The sequence below is a fragment of the Glycine max genome, chromosome 9, assembly GCF_000004515.6.
Source record: "Glycine max cultivar Williams 82 chromosome 9, Glycine_max_v4.0, whole genome shotgun sequence".
Taxonomy (NCBI): Eukaryota; Viridiplantae; Streptophyta; class Magnoliopsida; order Fabales; family Fabaceae; genus Glycine; species Glycine max.
Window position 1 is genome coordinate 36929469 of NC_038245.2, and position 22960 is coordinate 36952428.

Here is a 22960-nt window from a genome sequence, read left to right on the forward strand (position 1 = left end):
GCGGTTTAGGCTGAGTGCCGCAGTTGCCAATGGCGGGATCCTTGTTCCCGCAGTTGTCAATGGCGGTACAAGCTTTCCCGCCGGCAACAATGGCGGCATGCACGTCCATAACAGATCCCGTCTGTTATAAGTTTGAAAAGAAACCCTCTTTGGTAAAATGTTTCTAAAACAAGCCCTCTGAGGTAAATTTGCCTCCTCACTTCATTCTTCATCTCCCCAACCATTCTCCCCAAACCGTCACCGCGCGTGTCAACAAACGACTTCGGAACCTATGCTCATAACAGAAAATCCGAGGTTATAGCATTCGACGAGTCGAAAACCAGCGTCAAAGGTGTCCTCGATTCGCGGGGGTCACAAAAATCCCTCCCATGTTCCACGTCAACGTGGACCTCACCGACACCTCACCCAACAACGACTTCACCATCCCAATCGTGGACCTTCGAGACAAGGTTCGGCGCGTGGAGGTAGTTGACAAGGTTCGTGGAATTCGTGGGTTTCATGAAAAAAATGGTGAACAGAGGAAAAGGTTTTATTCACGCGATAATGAGAAGCGAGTGAGGTATTTTTCCAACGGGAAGCTCTTCAGATACATGGCTGCTAATTGGAGAGACAACATTGTGTTTGTTGCGAATTCTGAGCCTCCCAACTCTGCTGAAATGCCACCTCTATGCAGGTAACTAAGTCAATGTTTCTAATACTTGATCATAGCCAGGGTGAGAGAAACAATGTTTAAAAATACTTCTGATCTCCTAAATATAGTGAGTTTTGATTTTAATTTAATATTTTAAGTTTTAGCTTAAATTAATTTTTTTAAACAGTTTTTATCATTGTTTAATTACCTTCTTTTATCTCAGTGTCTAATTTTAATTTAATATAATTTTTTTTAAAAAAAATAATAATAGTTAAAAATAATTTTATATCACAATTTAAATTATTCATTGTAAATTTAATGAACTTAATTTCTATTGATTGAGTATAAAAAATTTTACATTAGTTATAATTGAATTATAATATATGATAAGTTGTAATTAAATGAGAGTTTTAAAATATTTTATAATGTAAATGTATAAAGTAGTTATTCGAACATATTTATTTATTTTGAATATTAATTATATAAAGATAAACATTTATCCTATAAAAATACCCTAGCAAAAGTAATAGTTGTGCAAATAATATAATTCCAAGCAAAGCATAGTTTGTCACATGACACTTAGTCAAGGCCACTTGTATTGGAGAACCTATCAAATTTCTTCTTGTCATTGATGAAATAATCATGCTTTTGCAGAGATATTGTGGCTGAATATACCAAAAAAGTAAGGGTGTTGGGCATTACAATCTTTGAGCTATTGTCAGAGGCTCTTGGCCTTAAACCTTCTTACTTCAAAGAAATGGACTGCGCTGAGGCACTTTATATTTTGGGTCAATACTATCCACAATGGCCTGAACCTGAACTCACCATGGGCATTACAAAGCACACTGACTGTGACTTCATGACAATACTTCTGCAAGACATGATAGTTGGCCTTCAAATTCTGCATGAGAATCAATGGATTAACGTTCCTCCGGTGCGTGGAGCTCTTGTTGTAACCATTGGAGATATTCTACAGGTAACTTCTGTAACAGTTTATTATCATGTTTCCTAAAGATAACTGTTGGTCTTGATATGGCATAAAATGATCTATTCATTGAAATGATTACCATAGAAGCTTTATATTATACTGACCACATCCAATTCTCATGATGAGTGTTAGCAGCATATTCTTTAATACATTTTTTCTAATATATTTTCTACCATTGATAAAAATTTATCAGAAACTAACACAAAATTCTGAGTGAAATTTGTTAAATAAAAGGTAAGATTTATATCAAATTTTGTGATTTCTAATCAATTTAGTTAAAAAAGAATGTGTTCAAGAGAATAGGTTGAAAAATGTTACCAGTGTTTCTTCTGTGATTGATGTAACACCATATACTCCGCACTGTCCACACATTTGTCCATACCAACATATCTTTTTCTCGATGTTTGTGTAATTACTTCACAGCCCTGTGGTTTATCTGTTCTTGCTTTCCATTTGCCTTATAGTTCTCGTTTTGGATGATCCATCTTTCAACTTGTGATTCTGTTTCAACAAGGACCTTTAAGGCTCTGATTTTCCACAACCATGAAGGCAAATCAATACGTACTTCAAAGTGTTGACATATTAATAATGGGAGATGTATCATTGTTAAGATGCTACTTAAACGGGATTGTAGAGTAACATTACCATGCACAATTTTTCATGATTATAATTATTAATTTCCCTCTTGTTGGTGCAGCTTGTGACGAATGACAGGTTCATCAGTGTTTATCCCCAGGTCTTGTCGAAGAATATAGGCCCTCGAATTTCTGTAGCAACCTTCTTCATGAACTATACAATATCTGAATGTACATCGAAGATTTATGGTCCAATAAAGGAATTGTTATCAGAAGAAAACCCTCCAGTCTATAGGGACATTACTATGAAAGAAATCTTGACAAATTATTATGCAAAAGGCCTTGATGGGAACTCTTACTCGCAGCCCTTAAGGTTGTGATTGTGAAGCAAATTAAAGTATTAGATGGGTGGTTGCCCTCATGATTCTCATTGAGATGGCTTTAGCCTGCATTTACCATGGTTAACTCTTGCCTTTTGCTGTCATTTTCAGTATCTTGTTAAATTTCTATAAACAGCATTCTTTAAGTTCTAGAGGCAAAAGGTAATGCCATATTTAATTAATTTTACTAAGGAGGATAACTTCCTGTATTATGAAAATAACTTCACATGTTCTTGTGAAAGTCAACATAATTTTCAGCTTTTTTGTTGCTGTCAAGCGCTTGAAGATCCATATATTGCGTACTTTTTAAATTTATACTTCTCCTTGCACATTTTGAAATCATGACAATTTTTAAATTTTCTTCGGTAAATAAATATCATTAAAATTGGTTTCCTATAAGTTCAGAATCGAGTATAGCAATTTTGTGAAGGCTGCAATGAGAGACTCCAGGTCTACATAGTACAACTTCACATAATTCAAAAGCATCATCACTACTTCTGCAGGTAATTTTCTCTGTTTGGGGTTCTTTTAGAAAGAAATTCCTAAACTAGGGCTATTCAGGAGATATTTTTCAGGGGGTGCTCTTTTTGCACGTACCCTGCATGGGAAGCGCCAGTAGAACTGGCGACTTCATGCATGTGCGACAAGTGTCAAGTGCTGGAGGAAAGTGCAATCCTTATTGGCGATTTGACCATTGAATTGCAACACGCCATTCCCGTTAGCGCTTTGACTGGTGTTGTCCTGTCAAGCAGCAGCAGCAGAAGTGCAGGGCTAGGCCTAGGTGCAGGGAAACGCCATTCCCATTGGCGCTTCCTGCCTCCTGAAGGCGCTGGTGCCATTGGCGCCTCGTGCTTCTTCGTTTATAAAATCCGTTTGGCCTTCAAATTTTAGCCTGCGTTTTTGAGTTTGCAGAGTGATATTGTGTGAAGAGAGAGTGCTTGGTTGGTGCTGTTTGCTTGTGTTCTTCCATTTTCGTAAAAAAATTGTAAGTTATATATTGAATCTTTTGTATGTTTTTATTTATATAGATGTTTATATTCTGATAATATAATGGTTTTAGGTAGTGTAAGATAATAATTTTGTATAGTTTAGATAGTGTAAGATAATAATAATTTTGTATAATTTAGGTAGGTAGTGTAAGATAATAATAATAATTTTGTATAGTTTAGGTAGTATAAGATAATAATTTTGTATAGTTTAGGCAGGTAGTGTAAGATAATAATAATAATTTTGTATAGTTTAGGTAGTGTAAGATAATAATAATTTTGTATAGTTTAGGTAGTGTAAGATAATAATTTTGTATAGTTTAGGTAGTGTAAGATAATAATTTTGTATAGTTTAGTTTCAATTCTTAATGTTATAGGATATAATAGATTTAGTTTAAATTTTTTATATGATAAATTAGGAATAATTTTTTATATGGTAAATTAGGAATAATTTTATATGATAGATTAATTTTAGTTGAAAATTTTTATATAGGTTTAGGTATCATAATTTAATAATTTTATATTATGGATTTATTTTAGGTACCATACTATTAAGTTTAGATTAGCTTTAGTTTAAATTTTGTATATGGTAGATACATTTAATTTAATATTTTGATGATAGATTAGAAATAATTTTATGTATTGTAAATTATTAATTAAAAAATAGGTTTGAATTAAATTTTTTATATTACGTTAATTTTAATTTTAATGATTATTAGTTTCATATGTTATGTTTAAATTAGAATAGTTTTACGTATTTTTAAATTATTGATGTTGTATGTTAAATTATTTTACTCGTAATTATTTGAAGTCATTAATTTTGTATATGGTAGATTACATTTAGTTTAAATATTTGTTACATTTAATTTAAATATTTGATGATAGATTAGAAATAATTTTATGTATTGTAAATTATTAATTAAAAAATAGGTTTGAATTAAATTTTTTATATTATGTTAATTTTAATTTTAATTATTATTAGTTTCATATGTTATGTTTAAATTAGAATAGTTTTTGGTATTTTAAATTATTTTACTCGTAATTATTTGAAGTCATTAATTTTGTATATAGTAGATTACATTTAGTTTAAATATTTGTTATGATATATTAAGAATAATTTTATGTAGTGTAAATTAGTAATTTTAAATTAGGTTAGAATTAAATTTTTTTATATTATGTTACTTATAGTTATTATTATTAGTTTCGTATGTTATGTTTAAATTAGAATAGTTTTAGGTATTTTAAATTATTGATTTTGTATGTTAAATTATTTTACGCGTAATTATTTGAAGTCATTAATATATATAATTAAATTTATATTTGTTTGTAATTTAATTTATTTATAGAATATATATGAATTAGGTTATTTGTATAATATATTTTGTTATTGAAATTTAAAAAATATAATTTCTTATTTATTTTAATTAATTTTTTGTAAATATACTTAATTTGTGTATGTATAATTAATGTATAAATTTTATTGTCAATTAATTGTATTACATTTTATTTTATAGGATCAATGGCATCTTCGTCGTCATGCTCATCAAGTATACAAACTAGGTCTGGTCCAATTGATAGTGACGTGTTGTGGATGCAACCCAAGCATGTTTCAGAACATGTTTGGAATGGGGAACCAGACAGAAAACTACACATCAGACGAGCAGTCCCGACGTATCAAGGTGAAGAACAAATACCAGAGGAAATTGTTCCTTTGCTTCGGCGATGTGGGTTTTATTGGATCATGAGGATGGGATACCTAAAGATAAATGCGGCCTTAATTAGTGTGTTCATTGAAAGATGGAGGCCCGAAACCCACACGTTTCACCTGAGATGCGGAGAGGCTACCATTACTCTCCAAGATGTGTCAGTTTTACTAGTTTTACTAGGTCTGCGTACTGATGGGGCACCACTAATTGGTTCAACAAATCTTGTTTGGGCCAATTTGTGTGAAGAATTATTAGTAGTTAGACCATAGGAAGGCGAAATTGAAGGCAGTGTCGTCAAATTAAGTTGGTTGGCTCACCATTTTTCTCATATAAATATTGATGAGGGTAACGTTGAGCAATTACAACAATTTGGATTGCAACAACTGATTCCCGGGTTTCCTTCGCAACCGCAGAATTTGCATGGCATAACGCTCAAAGGCAAACAAGATGAAAATTGGTTCCACCTGTTGGCCCCGATCATTAGTCAGTGGAACAATGCAGCTGAGTTTAGGGTCGATGTTTATCCTCGACAGGAGGGCCTACTGGGTTTTAACTCGGACTACATGGTGTGGTATAGGTGTAAAACAAAGATGTTTGTCAACCCAAACAATGCAAACACAGCTGCATTGGTATTTATCTGTTTTTCAATGTTTAACTTCTAATTAATTTCATAAGCATGAGCATTAATTTGTTAACGCTACTAATTGCAGGGTGAAGTTGTGGAGACTTTACAATATATGGTGTCACCACAAGGGAGGAACACGTGGACGATTGATGATCTCGTGCCTTACGTGGATAAGTTAGCGATTATATCTGAAGAGCAAGAGAGAATTACTGAGCCAGTGTCACATGGTCCAGCATCAGAGCGTGAATTCCCAGCCCAAGAGTTTCATATTCTTCAATCAAGTGTTGAAACTCGGGGTATAGGCAGACGAAGGGAGCCTGTTGAAGCGGAACAATATTCCCAACAAATGATGGAGTGTGGTCATGGAATGTATTACACGCCAGCAACATTTTCCGAATATCGTTCACAGATGTATCAGTATCCTTTTGCAGGTCATCATACTGATACTTTTGAGACCTCACATTCGTTCGGTGGTGTTGCGGAAACACAGCCTCATTTTTCATGGTCCACTATGACTCTTTCATAGTAGCACGATGCCCCCATGGCAACACCTAACGCCCCATTTGCTTCGCAATGGAATGTACCCAGAGTAATACCTGATATGGGCGACTTATTAGGTGTTGATTTGCGTCAGGAGTTTTCTATAGAGGCTGAGCAAGCAGAAGCGGGGAGACAACGCGGCGGCAGAAGAAATCCTGATCGTCAAGCGCGAAGATGGGATCGACCATGCGGCACATCTTCACGACATCACGGACACCATAATGACTAATTTTGATGTATCTGTGTAATTTTGTTGTTGTTTGTTAGACATTTGATTTTGACAATTAATCTATCGCATCTCATTTATTATGTCTTACTAATGTATAGAGTTCATGTGGCGCATCAAACTATAATAATTAACCAAGTTTACAACTAAAACTAAAGTAGACAAACGAAAAATAAGTTGGCTTAGGGTTAGGGTTAGGGTAAGGGTTTAGGGGTTTATGGATTATGGGTTAGTGTGGCCTATGGCTTGGGGTTACGGTTTATGTGTTTAGGTTTAGGGTTAGAGCTTATGGGTTTGGATTAGAGGTGGGGGTTATGTTTTAGGGTTAGGGTTAGGGTTGAGGGGTAGGTTTTATGGATTAGGGTTAGGTGTTTGGTTTTGGGTTAGGGTTAGGGTTAGGTGTTTAAGGGATAAGGTTTAAGTGTTTGGTTTTAGGTTAGGGTTAGGGGTTAGGGGTTAGGGGTTTAAGGGATAGGGTTTGGATTAGGGGTTAGGGATAGGGTTTAGGGGCAGGTTTTATGGATTATATGGGTTAGGGTTGTTTCCTAGTGCTTGGGGTTAGGGTTTATGGATGTGTTTTTAAGTAACGAATTCATTGAAACCCATAAATAGGTAATGTACACAAACCAAAATAAGTAATGTTTTTAACTAACAAATTTATTCAACCCCACAAATTCAATACATTGAAGAGAACTTAAACAAATACAAGTCACTCGACTAACATACATAAATCAATGATTTGAACAACTCCCACGCTCAGATTGCATTGGACAGTGACGCCTGTTATGCCCTTCGGCTCCACATCTACTGCATTTTATTCGGTGCTCAGATGGTTTGACCCAATCCATCTCATTCCTTATCCTTGTTGATTTTGGCCAACCTTTTGCACGAATTGTGGTGGGGTCAGGGATAAGTGTCCATGCATCATTAGAAGGAGGAATAGCCGCTTCATTCCCAAGAGGCCACCATTGTGCGGAGTAAGCTTTTACGATGTGCTCATTTGTATAAACAACATCTATATATTGGTAGTAGTTCAGGCTCACGTAACCAAGAGCTGCAATAATATGTGAACATGGATAGTGAAGCGCAGAATACCGTCCGCATTGACAATAATGACCGTTCAAGTTAACTGCCCACTTTTGTCTGATTTGACCAAGGCTGTTATGGGAATGTTGCGACAATCCTTCAAAACCTTATTGATACATTCTGAGAGGTTGGTTGTCATGTGGTCATATCGACGTCCTTCTCTATCATAAGCCATCGTCCATTTTTCCTTTGAAATGCGATCAATCCATGTTGCTATGGCTGGACTTAGTTCACGAAATTTTTGTAAATTTTGATCAAAAATGTGTTTGCAAGGAGTGTAGGCTGCATAAAATTAGTTATCAATAACAATTTTAAGTATATAGGGAAGTTAAATACTCGTGACCATCAAATATGAAATCTTACCCAACTTCTTCAACATTTCTTTTTGTTTGGCGTTATTGAATTTTCGATTGAAGTTGCTTGCTATGTGTCGCACGCAATAGACATGATAACCGTGGGGAGGTTGCCAACCAAGTGCTTCGTTAGCGACATCGGACTTTATACTCGCGTGTCGATCAGATATGAGACAAATACCATTTTTATCAGTGACGTGTTCACGCAAGTGTGCCAAAAACCATGACCATGCTGTCAACGTTTCACCTTCAACCACCGCGAATGCTAGAGGAAGGACGCCACCATTTCCATCTTGTGATGTGGCCATTAAGAGGGTCCCACGGTATTTGTCGTACAAATATGTGCCGTCAACTTGTATGATTGGCTTACAGTACTTGAAAGCTTCTTTACATTGCCCAAAAGTCCAAAAAACTCTATGAAACTGATGGTGTTCGCGACTAACCGTATTCCCAACGATAAAATCGTCATGTAGTACTTGAAAATATGATCCAGGAGAATGATTTTGCATGTGTGTTAGCCACGACGAAAGTTTCGCATATGACTCATCCCAATCGCCATTTTCAATTGCAATGGCTTTCTGTTTCGCCAACCAAGCTTTTTTGTACGACACCTTGTACACAAATTCACTGTTAATCCTCTCTTGAATCAAAGAAATTTTTATTGATGGATCTTCTCTGATCATGCCTGTCAATAACATAACAAAATTTAAATGATAATTAAAAAAATGAACATAATATGAACATAAAAATACATACCTACTACACAAGTGACAATTAAATCTGAATCAAGTTTCTCGTGATCTTGTGTCATGGTCATATTCAGACATGTGTGTGGTCCACCCCCATTGCGTGACTTTCCACGTATCTGTTTTTTTAGATATAATTGCCCTCATATAGAAAGGGCAAGGACACTCTGCATTTTTATTCACACAACAAATCACATACTTGTTCGTTTTGCTTTCAACAACTTTGAAGCTTTGATGCACCTTCATAACATATTGTTTGATTGCATTTTTGACTGCATCTTTACTATCAAATTCCATGCCAACATATAATTCTTGGCCAACATTAAAGTTCGACGGCATCTCCAAACCGCAAATGTCCTCCTCATCAGGATAAGTCCAGTTGATATTGTTATAATGTGAGGCATCATTCCAAAATGGATTTTCAATTCGTTGTGCACCTAACAGTTCAAAATAAAATAAAAAATCAAATAATACTTATTTAGCATTAAATACAATTGTCATCAAATAATAAATGTATTGTCTAATTTTTTTATACAACACATTATACCTTCTGCTGGGTGAACAATTCTTACTGGTTGAGGAATGTTGGTGACTTCATCGTCTGTGTCAGATATATCGTCAACACTGTCATCTTCGTCTAAAGACTCTTCAACATATGAGTTAGACACAAGATAATCATCATCATCATCATCGTCTTCGTCAATATGTAAATTACTCATATTTGTTGCCGGTTGTGTCTCATCATTAGATAAATAATTTTCACATGATGTAAGCGAATTGGCAGAATGAAATATTAAACCACCAGCCACATCCTTTTCTATGTATAATTCCAGAACTGACATTTGGTCTTGTTGTTTAAAACTTTCCAACATTGTTTCAATGTCTTCGTCGTCACAAATTTGCAAGACAATATATTTTCCTGACACTAAAAATCTACAGCTAATAGCAGAAATAATTTCATTATTTTGTAACTTTACCTTATCTCCAATTTTTTTCTTCAAAGCATTGAAACTAATTCCACGTTTAATCTGAATCACTTTTTTACTGCCTTCAAATATTACACCATTATTGTCTTCATATACCCTTCCATTGAAATACAACACTGTTATAACCGAATTCATCGTGTACCTACAAAAATAATATTTGAACACGTCAAATAAATTACAAAATGGGTATCACAAAAAGTCATTACTGAAACTTCAAAATAAAACATAATTTTAAAAAAAAATTAACTTAAAATCAATTTCACATTAAGACACTTTAAAAAAATTAACAATTTCAATGTAGTAATTTTAAACTAATCAAGATGTAATTAAAATTATTAACTTTAAATAAATTTCACATCAACACACTTAAATAACACAAAGGATTTTATAAAACTTTTAATCAAAACTAATAAAATGTAATCACAAAAGATCTCTTTATTGGAACTTCACATTCAATTTCTCTTTTAAAAAAATTTAATTAACTTCAAATTAATTTTATGGGACAAACTTATAAAAAATGAACAATTTCAACATAGTCATTTTTAACAGAAAATTTAATAATTCATTAACGAAGTTAGTAGTATAAATAATTAATCTTAACCATTAATAACTTTAAAATGGAAAAAGGTAATTACAAAATTACTACAAATATAATAAAATACTTGTAGTACGAGAAAAAACAAAGCATCAAATAACACTTTCGAGTTCAACGTTTCTACATTTTTAACACACCAACAAACCAACCTAATTTATTTAAAAATATACTACAACTTCATATTAAAAAAAAAATTCGTACTCCAAATACTTACTTCAAATAAATATCATCTATAATTTTTTTTATTCAAACTTCATACGTTCATCAACACCAACCTAATTTAATTAAAAAAATAATACAAATTTCATATTCAAAATATTTTCTTCAAATAAACATCGTTACACAATTTTTCTGTTTATTTTTGACATTTAAACACCCATTAACAAGCCTTTTAAACATAAAAGCTAATATAATTTTTTTAAAATAAAATGCTTCATACAACAGAAATTTCCAAAGCCACCAAAATGCCAAAGCTACCAAAATGAAAACAAAATGTTCAAAGGGAAAGTACTGAAGAAAAAACATAAAAGCTAATATAATTTTTTTAAAATAAAATGTTTCATACAACAGAAATTTCCAAAGCCACCAAAATGCCAAAGCTACCAAAACGAAAACAAAATGTTCAATGGGAAAGCGCTGAAGAAAAAACATAAAAGCTAATATAATTTTTTTTAAAAAAAAATTGCTTCATACCATAGAAATTTCCAAACCAACTAAAATGCTACAGCTGCCAAAACGAAAGCAAAATGTTCAAACGGAAAGCGCTGAAGAAAAAACATAAAAGCTAATATAATTTAAAAAAATAAAATGCTTCATACCACAGAAATTTCCAAAGTCACCAAAATGCCTAAGCTACGAAAATGAAAGTAAGATATTCAAAAGGAAAGCTCAGAACAAATGTAGAAGAGTCTGAGATGGGTTTGGGTATTTAAACACCTTCAAACGCCATCACCATTGGCGTTTCCATGCAAATCGCAGGTACCAATGGCGCTTCCAAAGCATCAAAAGCGGAAACGCTGTAATAACTGGCGCTTCCTTGCAAGCCTCTGCACTGCAGCACTGCAAGGACCTAGGGCACGTTTTCCCTGCACTGCAGTCGTCACTGCTGCTGGCGCTTCCAAAGCCAGCTCAGCAAAAGCGAAAACGCTGCTGGGAATGGCGCTTCCATGGCCACGTGGCTCGTCCAGCTTGAAGGTGCCATCAGAACTGGCGCCATGCATGGCCAGTTACGTGAAAAAGGACACCCCCTGGAAAATACCTTTAAAACAGCCCTAGTTTGAGAAATTATTTTTAAAAGAACCTCAAACAGGAAAATGTGCCGCTTCTGCATTCAAAACCTGAGGTGTACTTGTTTCATCAAGAGCGAAGTTTTTCTTTGTAATTTTCTTTTAGCTTGGCCCCTCCAAGTAAAATTTCCTCACTATGCTCTCTCGTAGAGAGGGGCTACCAAGGCTGTTATTGTTGGAATTTTTTTATAGTCAAAAAGTGAATAAAGAAAAATTTTCTTATTAGTTAATACTTCTTTTTTATAACGAGACTTTAATTTAAGACTTTTATTAAGGATCAAACTCCTTACCTGTTGAACTAGTAATCATTATTGGTACTAAATATCTTTTGTGGTACACCAAAAAATTATATATCTTTCGATGAGATAATCTATTTAATTACCATCAAAATAAACTTTGACAACTGTTCTGGAAAAGTAATCTCGGTATACTAAGGACCAAGTCAAGCGAAATGTGATTTTCAAAAGTGGGGTCTGTACTTTAATAAGAAAAAGTTAACGTCCCTACCCTTTCCTCATTGTCCATCCTTCTTATCTAACTATTGTACCTTTGCAAAATAACATTCTTTAGTTATTTCGAATTCGCGTAGCACAGAGAGAAGAGAAGAGAACTTGTATTTTCTGCCAGTTTCCCAGTATGGTGGCCACAAGCACAAATCAATCAGAGTTAGAAACAAGTAAGAAGGATTCCACTTATGACAGAATAGCTGAAGTCAAAGCCTTTGATGAAACAAAACTTGGTGTGAAAGGCCTCTTCGATTCTGGGATCACAAAGATACCACGCATGTTCCATCATGCCAAGGTGGAGGACCACACTGAAACCACGCCAAATGACTCGAACTTCAGTATCCCCATCATAGATCTCCAAGATATAGACACAAACTCATCCCTTCGTGTGAAAGCACTTGACAAGATTCGAAGTGCATGCAAGGAGTGGGGGTTTTTCCAGGTGGTGAATCATGGTATTGCTGTTGATCTTTTGGATGAGATGATATGTGGAATCCGTAGGTTTCATGAACAAGATGCTGAGGTGAGAAAAAGCTTTTACTCGAGGGATATGAATAAGAAAGTTAGATATTTCTCCAATGGTACTCTTTATAGAGACCCTGCTGCAAACTGGAGGGACTCAATTGTTTTTTTGTTACTCCTGATCCTCCGTATCCCGAAGAAATACCAGCAGTATGCAGGTACTAATTTTGTTTTGATTACACTTGATAATAACAATCATTCTTATTCAGCAGTGATTGAGATTGTATATTTTTCATTGAATAAACCATCAATCTTGGTCCATCAAGTATTATTCTCTCCTAAATTGTTCATGAAGTAATAAAACTATATGTATTCCCTCAGGTATTATTGCATATCTATCAATTTAGTCCCTGAGTTGATATATCTTATTAGGGTTTAAGAACCAATTTGAAGGGTTTTTCCATACTTGAGAGACTACCTAGTATGATTTCTAATATTTGAGGGATTACTAATATAGTTTTTTTTTTTTTACTTTAAAAACTATTTAGGAAAAAGGATAATATTTCTGTTTTGAATTTGAGAGGTTTATTATTTTTTGTTTTTAAAATACAGACTCAATTTAGAAAAGTTGTATACAAGCAAAAGAGGGAGGTGGTTTACAGGATATTTTTACTATTTTTATTTTCTGCTTTTGCTAATGATTACAAAAATATCACTTGTAAAATTATCATTGAAAATTAAGAATGTTTGTTATCATAAGATGAAGCAACATCAGTAGTTTAGCAAGATCCATATGGAAAAGAGTTTCACTCTTCATCTTTATTGTGTAATTCACTTTTAGACCCCATCAAATTTAGACTTTTTCCATTGTCTATGATGAAATAATCATGCATTTGCAGAGACATTGTGATTGGATATTCAGAGAAAGTAAGGGCATTAGGCTTTACAATCTTTGAGCTATTCTCAGAGGCTCTTGGCCTTCATTCTTCTTATCTTAATGAATTGGACTCCGTTGATGGACAATATCTTTTGTGTCACTACTATCCTCCATGCCCTGAACCTGAATTGACTATGGGTACTTCAAAGCACACTGATATTAGCTTCATGACAATTCTTCTGCAAGACCAGATGGGTGGTCTTCAAGTTCTTCATCAGAATCAATGGGTTGATGTTCCTCCGGTGCATGGATCTCTTGTTGTAAACATTGGGGATCTTCTGCAGGTAATTTCTGTAAACACGTGTATACTCTAACTTCTGTACGTCCTTCTTGGTCCCCCTTTCCTCACTCATGTTCCTAGTAGCCTTCTCTGTATGTATCCAAAACCACTTTAACTAATTTTTGGTCATCTTTTCCTCAATTGTAGTCACACCTATATCTTCTCGTATACAATCATTTTGTATCTTATCCTTCCTTGTGTAGCCATACACTTTTGTTGACATTCTTAGGCACTCTCACATTTTTCTCTTATTGTCCATTTGAAGTCCAATATTTACTATCATAAAGTATAGTTGGACATATAACTTTACAATAAAACTTCCTTGCAAACCAAAACAACCCCCAACACCTTTCTCTATTTTAACCATCTGACTTGTATCGTGTGAGACATCCTCATGTTGGCAACCAGAAATATTTTCAGCAGTTTTATTATATTAACATCTAAAATCTCATAACAAATGTCATGTTTTAGTTTTTAAATTTTTGTGTTTCTGCCATCTATTGTTATGCTTTATGAAAAATAATATCTGAGATACACAACTTTTGATAATTATATTTTATCAATCTCCTTCTTGTTGATGCAGCTTATAACAAATGACATGTTTGTCAGTGTCTATCATCGGGTCTTATCGAGGTATACAGGCCCCAGAATTTCAGTTGCAAGTTTCTTTGCAAACTCATCTCCACAGAGTTCATCGAAGGTAGTTGGTCCAATAAAAGAACTGTTATCAGAAGATAATCCACCTGTCTATAGGGACACTACTGTAAAAGATGTCGCAGCACATTATTTTGAGAAAGGCCTTGATGGGAACTATTTGCAACCCTTTAGGTTGTGAAGTGAATATTGAGAATTCGATTGGATCATTCTTGTATGATTTGTCTATGATTCAGTGTGTATTTTACCATGGTTAACTTGTGCCTTTGTCTATGATTTGCAGTATCTTGTGAATTTTATATAAACTGTATCAAGTTCTGGAGACAGAAGAAGGTTAAGGCACCCTAACTTATTTGTAAAGCACAAGAGCAAATCTTCTACTTTCTGTATTATCATAATAGTACAATATAAACTGCTGAAAATATTATTCTCATAGTATACATGAATTCAATTTTTTTATACTATCAACAGGTCCTAAATTATGATAAATAGACTTTTAAATTAATTATTGTAAAAATCAATAAACTTATTATACATGAAAGTGATTGCATGACAATATAAGATTTACATTGTTGATGCATATATTATTTTCTCTTTCTTTTTTTTTTCTAATCACAAGACTCTAATTTAAGATTGTGGGTAAGATCCAAACTCCTTACCACTTAAACAAGTTAGTGTTGGTAATAAATATGTATTTATAACATATCTTAAATTCTTAATCTATTTTTTCATGGAAAAATAAACTTTGAAAACCGAACGAGCTACTAAAATAATCACGTTCGAATTAACCCATTTTTTGCACATCAATAGTGGACTAGTGGCTTTTTCAAAGTGGCCTAGTTGATTGAAAAATAAACTGTGCCTACTTGTTCCACATTGGCAGCTATCAGTATTCAGTACTGTCCCACCTTATCTAATATTCTCTTTACAAGTAGATGACATTGTCTTTAGTTATTTCATTTTTGTAGCACAGAGAGAACTTGTAGTTTCTGCCAGTTTCCCAGTATGCAGGTGACCACAACCTCATATCAGTTAGAGTTAAAAACAGGTAAAGATTCCACTTGTGACAGAATAGCTGAAGTCAAGGACTTTGATAAAACAAAAATTGGTGTGAAAGGCCTCTTAGATTCTGGGATCACAGAGATACCACGCATGTTCCACCATGCCAAGGTGGAGGACCACACTGAAACCACACCAAATGGCTCAAACTTCAGTGTCCCCATCATAGATCTCCAAGATATAGACACAAACTCATCCCTTCGTGTCGAAGCACTTGACAAGATTCGAAGTGCATGCAAGGAGTGAGGGATTTTCCAGGTGGTAAATCATGGTATTGGTGTTGATCTTTTGGATGAGATGATATGTGGAATCCGTAGGTTTCATGAACAAGATGCTGAGGTGAGAAAAAGCTTTTACTCAAGGGATATGAATAAGAAAGTTAGATATTTCTCCAATAATAGTCTTTATAGAGACCCTGCTGCTAACTGGAGGGACTCAATTGGTTTTTTTCTTACTCCTGATCCTCCTAATCCAGAAGAAATACCAGCAGTATGCAGGTAATTAATTGATGTTATGTTTTTATTTGATTACGCTTGATAATCGCAATCATTAATCAGTGATTGAGATTTTATATTTTTCTTTGAATAAACCATCATTTTGGTCCCTCGAGTATTCTCTCTGCTAAATTATTCATGAAATAATAAAATTATATATGTATTACCTCTAATATTATTGAATATTCATCGGAGAAAGACAATATTCAACGGATGAATTTTAGGTTTACTCTTTTTCTTTTCAAAATAAAGACTCAATTTAGAAAAGTTGTATACAAGCAAAACAGCCAGGGGGGTTTGTTTGCAGGATGTTTTTCTATTTTTTATTTCCCGCTTTTGATAATGATTACAAAAATATCACTTGTAAAATGGGTGCTACTTTTGTAAATATCATTCAAAAATTAAGAAAAGAAAAATTACATAGATGAAGAGTTTTACTCTTCATGTTTGTTACATCACTTATAGTACAATTCACTTTTAGACCCCATCAAATTTTAACTTTTTTCCCTTGTATATGATGAAATAATCATGAATTTGCAGAAACATTGTGATTGAATATTCAGAGAAAATAAGGGCATTAGGCTTTACAATCTTTGAGCTATTCTTAGAGGCTCTTGGTCTTCATTCTTCTTACCTTAATGAATTGGACTCGGTTGATGGACGATATCTTTTGTGTCACTGTTATCCTCCATGTAAATATCCCATTTTTTAAAAATAAATTAAAAAGAATTTTATTTAAAAAAAATAAAATTTTAAAAATAATAATATTTTTATAATTAAATAAATAGGAAAAAATAATTTTACTAATTAAAATAATATTTTTAAGGTAAATAAAATAAATATATGTTCGTAGAAAAAAATATTTTATTTATTCATTTGATAGGGAGTAAAATAGAGTTTCTTTTTATAAAATGATAAATAAAAAAATAGAGTAAATAATAGGTCATGAGTACCTTAGTTATAAATAAAAACATATTAGGTGAGTTTTCACATTGACATATGCTTCTTTTCTCTTCTTTTCAATTCCGTTTTCCTTTTTTTCTTCTTCAAAATTCTTCTCTTTGTCCTGCATACACTCAAATATGTTTCAGTAAAATGACAATTTCGATCTCGTTAACCGTTGGATCATTGTAAAATTTGAACACTAGGTTTCGAACTTATTTTCACACATAACCACCGTTGGGATTTTCAAAATAATGTCTGTGGTAAGGGAAATATCTCTCGCACTTAGCTCTTTTTTTCTCGCATACACCCAAACTTATCCCAATAAAACTACGCTCCCGGACTCATTAACTGTTGGATTATCGTGAAATTTGGACACCAAGTTTGAAACGCATTTTCTCATATACACACCGTTGGGATTTGTGAAGTAATGTCTATGGTGAGAGAAATTCCTCTCGCACTGAGATAATGGAATGGAGTTTGAATCTCTTATCTTTCTCTCTAACGCTTGGAAGTCCTAGAAGAGCAATCAAAGGAAAAGCTTGAAAAATCTCAGGAAACTGATAGAGATACCGCTATCACTGCTGGACTATACACGTGAGCCTACTTAGAGGTAAGGAATGAGTTTATCGTAATTGAAGTTAGAATAAACATGTGTACGGATCCTTAGATGATCAAATTATGATTTATTTTGAGAAGTTGATTATATTGTAATTCTTCCTGTATGATTATGTGAAATTATTTGAGGGGTTTTACTTCTAATATTGTGAGTAACATTTTTGTATAATTTGTTTGTGTTTTAGATAAGATTTACTAGTTCGGTGTAATAAAATGTTATATTAGGATCATGAAATTGTTATTGGAATTGTGTATAAGTGATAAATTGAATATGTGATGAATTGTGTAATAACATGTTGCTTTAAGATTATAACATTGTTAGTGCAAAGTTGAACATGTGCTAATTTTCGAAATACATATAAATATGTGATGATAGATTGTGACATTCTGAAATGTTAAATTATGGACATGAAATTTGATTGTGAATAAGTGTGTTATTAACACTTGATGTGACAATACTTGTGTTGTAAGCTATGAATCATATAATAACCCGATTAGTAGAGAATGGAGAACGAATTCGAGAGAAAAAGAAAGAAAAGAGAGCAAACATATATTAAATGTAAAAATAAACCTAATATGTCTTTATTTATAACTAGGATACTTTGAACCTATTATTTGCTCTATTAATTTGATTTGATTTTATTATTTTATGAAATAAATTTTATTTTATTATCTATCACATCAATAAATAAAACATCTTTTTTTATTTGTAAAAGAATATTTATTTTATTTACCTTAAAATTATTATTTTAATTAATACTTTTTTTTGAATTTATTTTATGAAAAAAAACGGAAGGTCACAGTCAAGCGAAATGTGATTTTCAAAAGTGGAGTCTGTACTTTAATAAAAAAAAGTTAACGTCCCTACCCTTTCCTCAGTGTCCTTCCTTTTTATCTAACTATTGTACCCTTGCAAAATAACATTCTTTAGTTATTTCGAATTCGTGTAGCACAGAGAGAAGAGAAGAGAACTTGTATTTTCTGCCAGTTTCCCAGTATGGTGGCCACAAGCACAAATCAATCCGAGTTAGAAACAAGTAAGAAGGATTCCACTTATGACAGAATAGCTGAAGTCAAAGCCTTTGATGAAACAAAACTTGGTGTGAAAGGCCTCTTCGATTCTGGGATCACAAACATACCACGCATATTCCATCATGCCAAGGTGGAGGACCACACTGAAACCATGCCAAATGACTCGAACTTCAGTGTCCCCATCATAGATCTCCAAGATATAGACACAAACTCATCCCTTCGTGTGAAAGCACTTGACAAGATTCGAAGTGCATGCAAGGAGTGGGGGTTTTTCCAGGTGGTGAATCATGGTATTGCTGTTGATCTTTTGGATGAGATGATATGTGGAATCCGTAGGTTTCATGAACAAGATGCTGAGGTGAGAAAAAGCTTTTACTCGAGGGATATGAATAAGAAAGTTAGATATTTCTCCAATGGTACTCTTTATAGAGACCCTGCTGCTAACTGGAGAGACACAATTGCTTTTTTTCGTACTCCTGATCCTCCTAATCCAGAAGAAATACCATCAGTATGCAGGTACTAATTTTGACTTGATTACACTTGATAATAACAATCGTTCTCATTCAGCAGTGATTAAGATTGTATATTTTTCATCGAATAAACCATCAATTTGGTCCATCAAGTATTATTCTCTCTCCTAAATTGTTCATGAAGTAATAAAACTATATGTATTCCCTCAGGTATTATTGCATATCTATCAATTTAGTCCCTGAGTTGATATATCTTATTAAGGTTTAAGAACCAATTTGAAGGGTTTTTCCATACTTGAGAGACTAGCTAGTATGATTTCTAATATTTGAGGGATCACTTATATAAATTTTTTTTACTTTAAAAACTATTTAGGAGAAAGGATACTATTTCAGTGTGAATTTGAGGGGTTTATTACTTTTGTTTTTAAAATACAGACTAAATTTAGAAAAGTTGTATACAAGCAAAAGAGAGGGGGGGGGGGGGGGGTTGGTTTGCAGGAAGTTTTACTATTTTTATTTTCTGCTTTTGCTAATGATTACAAAAATATCACTTGTAAAATAGGTGCGACTTCTGTAATTATCATTGAAAAATTAAGAATTTTTGCTTTTCATAAGATGAAGCACCATCAGTAGTTTAGCAACATCCATATGGAAAAGAGTTTCACTCTTCATGTTTATTGTGCAATTCACTTTTAGACCCCATCAAATTTAGACTTTTTCCATTGTCTATGATGAAATAATCATGCATTTGCAGAGACATTGTGATTGGTTATTCAGAGAAAGTAAGGGCATTAGGCTTTACAATCTTTGAGCTATTCTCAGAGGCTCTTGGCCTTCATTCTTCTTATCTTAAAGAATTGGACTCCGTTGATGGACAATTTCTTTTGTGTCACTACTATCCTCCATGCCCTGAACCCGAATTAACTATGGGTACTTCAAAGCACACTGATATTAGCTTCATGACAATTCTTCTGCAAGACCAGATGGGTGGTCTTCAAGTTCTTCATCAGAATCAATGGGTTGATGTTCCTCCAGTGCATGGATCTCTTGTTGTAAACATTGGGGATTTTCTGCAGGTAAGTTCTGCCGCACACGTCCTTCTTGGTCTCTCTCTCCTCACTCATGTCTCTAGTAGCCTTTTCTTTTTGTATCCAAAAACCACTTTAACTAATTTTCTGTCATCTTTTCCTCAATTATAGTCACATTTATATGTTCTCGTATACAATCATTTTGTATGATGTCCTTTCTTGTGTAGCCATACATTCTGTTAACATTCTCAGTTACTCACAGTTTTCTTTTACTGTCCCTTTTAAGCCCAATATTCATTATCGTAAAATTATAGTAGGACACAACTTTATTATAAAACTTCCTTTTGAATTCCATCAGAAATAACCCTTGAAGTCTTTATCTATTTTGTATCATTTGTGAGGTGTCCTCATGATAGCAACAAAAAGCATTTTGAGTACTTGCATTGCATTGCCATCTGAAATGTTATATCAAATGCCTTGCATGTTTTATTTTTGAAAGTTTGGTATTTCTACCATCAATTGTTATGATTTATCAAAATAAAATCTGACATACCCAATTTTTTATGATCATGTTTTATCATTCTCCTTGTTGTTGCAGCTTATAACAAATGATATGTTCCTTAGTGTCTATCATCGGGTCTTATCAAGTCATACAGGCCCCAGAATTTCAGTTGCAAGTTTCTTTACAAAGTCATTTCAACAGAGTTCATTGAAGGTTGTTGGTCCAATAAAAGAGTTGTTATCAGAAGACAATCCACCAATCTATAGGGACACTACTGTTAAAGATGTCGCAGCACATTATTTTGAGAAAGGCCTTGATGGGAACAATTCCTTGCACCCCTTTAGGTTGTGAAGTGAATAATGAGAATTCGATTAGAGCACTCTTTATTCTTTTGGAGTTGGCTTTAGTGTGCATTTTATCATGGTTAACTTTTTCCTTTGACTGCGATTTTCAGTATCTTGTAACTTCTAAATAAACAACATCAAGTTCTAGAGACAGAGCATGGTTAGGGCACCCTTAATTATTTGCACTGCACAAGAGCAAAGCTTCTAGTTTCTGTATTATCATAATATAATATAGAGTGGTGATTATATTATTCTCACAGTATATATGGATTTATTTTATGTAAGAGTGGTTGGAAGTGGATCATCCTCCTACTTCAATCTATATAGTATAGACTGTAATTCACTGTATGCACTTTCTTTAGATGAGTTAAATTAAATCCAACTTTTCTGTTGTTACTTTACTTTCATCATAGCACTGTGTGGTTTATTCTGTTGTTACTTGTTACTTTGGCTTTTTGACTAATGTGCACCTTCTCTCTCCAGCAAATTCCCCAAGTACACCACTTTGAGAAATAATTTCTCAATTGTTCTATAGGGGAGTTGGATTTCACCAATGTCCTTTTCTTAAAAAAATTAAATATTATATTATATAAAAATATTTTTAATTAATTTTAAAATTATTTAATTACTAAATTATTTTTTTAATATTGATTGAATTAATTTTTTTATTAACAAATTGATATTATAGAATTTAACTATTTTTTTACATTATTTAATTTATTTGAGATATTTTTGATTGAATATTTATTTTAAAATTTGAAGTTTGTATAATAATATATTTATTTTGGAAAAAAAATTTAAATATTAAATTTAATTATTTTACTAAATATAATTAGTTTGTTTATGTCATTAGATTTAATTGAAAATGATAAAACTAAAACTTTTAACAATTTATTTATAAAAGAATATTATACTGCATTATCAATGAAATATTTAAACAATGACATTTGGCTAAAGAAAAATTTAAGATCAGGATATATTAGGACAATTGTTTCTGCTATGACCATGTTGTCGGCAAAGTCCACATTTTTTTCTACTTGCTCGTTCATTTTCGTCTTCGTCCATCTCAATGGGAATGCAAGTTAAAACGGGACGACCCTCTGTAGTCCTCTTTCTCCTTGGATCTGGACCCCACTGATCTCCTTCATATTCTTGCCACATTGATTCGTGTGGCAGTAAACCAAAGGAGTTGTCGTAGATGTGCAAAATCTGTTGTAAAGTGAATAACATTGGCACATAGGTCATGGAATCAACATTGGCAGATTTACAGGCAGTCATGACGTGAGAACATGGTAAATGTTTAGCCTGATATTCACCACAATCACACTTTTGGGATTGTAACATTACTCTAAACCTTTCAGGTGGTCTGGATGTTTCAAGTGGGGATTGAGTCTTTGTTATAATAAAAGTGTGATTGTGTTTGTCGAATTCATTTATAATGTGTGTATTAGATTCTTGTTGGCCGCTATTCATTGCATCGAAGAGGACTTTAGAATACTGTGAGCTGGAGTTGATCATTGTCTGAGTTTATCGACACCTATTAGCAAAGAGTTGTGCGGTCTTGAAATACGTCTCCTCAACCAACGATGACACCGACAAATGTCTTGTGTTTTTTAACATGGAATTAACAGACTCCAACAAATTGGTAGTCATATGTCCCCAACCTTTCCCCTCATTGAAGCATTGTACCCATTTTTGTTTAGGTAATTGATCAAGCCATTCAGCTGCACTTGGCTTATTCGCACGAATATCCCAAATATGTCGCCAATGCATTTTCTCTGTGTATGCGTAACCTGTAAATATTCAATCAATGTATTATGTTATAAAATTTGATTGAAAGAAAATTATAACGAATAAATAAAATAGATTCTCACCAGCCAACATGAGTGGTTTCTTTAAATGTTTGCAGTTTGAGTTACCGCG

At 33.3% G+C, this 22960-nt stretch overlaps 2 protein-coding genes and 2 pseudogenes across 2 annotated transcripts; all 4 read left to right on the forward strand.

The window, feature by feature from the left end:
- Window positions 1-224: 224 nt before the first annotated feature.
- On the forward strand, window positions 225-2639 carry LOC100779477 (1-aminocyclopropane-1-carboxylate oxidase homolog 1). Its single transcript, XM_003533171.5, has 3 exons — window positions 225-673; window positions 1286-1607; window positions 2317-2639. Exons 1-3 carry the CDS (start codon window positions 369-371, stop codon window positions 2572-2574), a joined length of 885 nt encoding a protein of 294 aa, XP_003533219.2. The 5' UTR covers window positions 225-368; the 3' UTR covers window positions 2575-2639.
- A 9595-nt stretch (window positions 2640-12234) lies between these two features.
- On the forward strand, window positions 12235-14966 carry LOC100785740 (1-aminocyclopropane-1-carboxylate oxidase homolog 1-like; annotated as a pseudogene).
- Window positions 14967-15445: 479 nt separating this feature from the next.
- On the forward strand, window positions 15446-18428 carry LOC121172757 (1-aminocyclopropane-1-carboxylate oxidase homolog 1-like; annotated as a pseudogene).
- Window positions 18429-18552: 124 nt separating this feature from the next.
- On the forward strand, window positions 18553-21430 carry LOC100786255 (1-aminocyclopropane-1-carboxylate oxidase homolog 1). The gene is made up of 3 exons (XM_014762174.2): window positions 18553-19209; window positions 19918-20239; window positions 20790-21430. The coding sequence occupies exons 1-3, from the start codon at window positions 18659-18661 to the stop codon at window positions 21042-21044; spliced, it is 1128 nt and encodes a 375-aa protein (XP_014617660.1). The 5' UTR covers window positions 18553-18658; the 3' UTR covers window positions 21045-21430.
- Window positions 21431-22960: the final 1530 nt, after the last annotated feature.

Bases quoted from the DNA above. Each gene is read 5' to 3' on its own strand.
- LOC100779477 (XM_003533171.5), top strand. From the start codon at position 369: ATGTTCCACGTCAACGTGGACCTCACCGACACCTCACCCAACAACGAC. The intron at 674-1,285 runs GTAACTAAGTCA...ATGCTTTTGCAG, and splicing joins GAAATGCCACCTCTATGCAG to AGATATTGTGGCTGAATATA. The intron at 1,608-2,316 runs GTAACTTCTGTA...TTGTTGGTGCAG, and splicing joins CCATTGGAGATATTCTACAG to CTTGTGACGAATGACAGGTT.
- LOC100786255 (XM_014762174.2), top strand. From the start codon at position 18,659: ATGGTGGCCACAAGCACAAATCAATCCGAGTTAGAAACAAGTAAGAAG. The intron at 19,210-19,917 runs GTACTAATTTTG...ATGCATTTGCAG, and splicing joins GAAATACCATCAGTATGCAG to AGACATTGTGATTGGTTATT. The intron at 20,240-20,789 runs GTAAGTTCTGCC...TTGTTGTTGCAG, and splicing joins ACATTGGGGATTTTCTGCAG to CTTATAACAAATGATATGTT.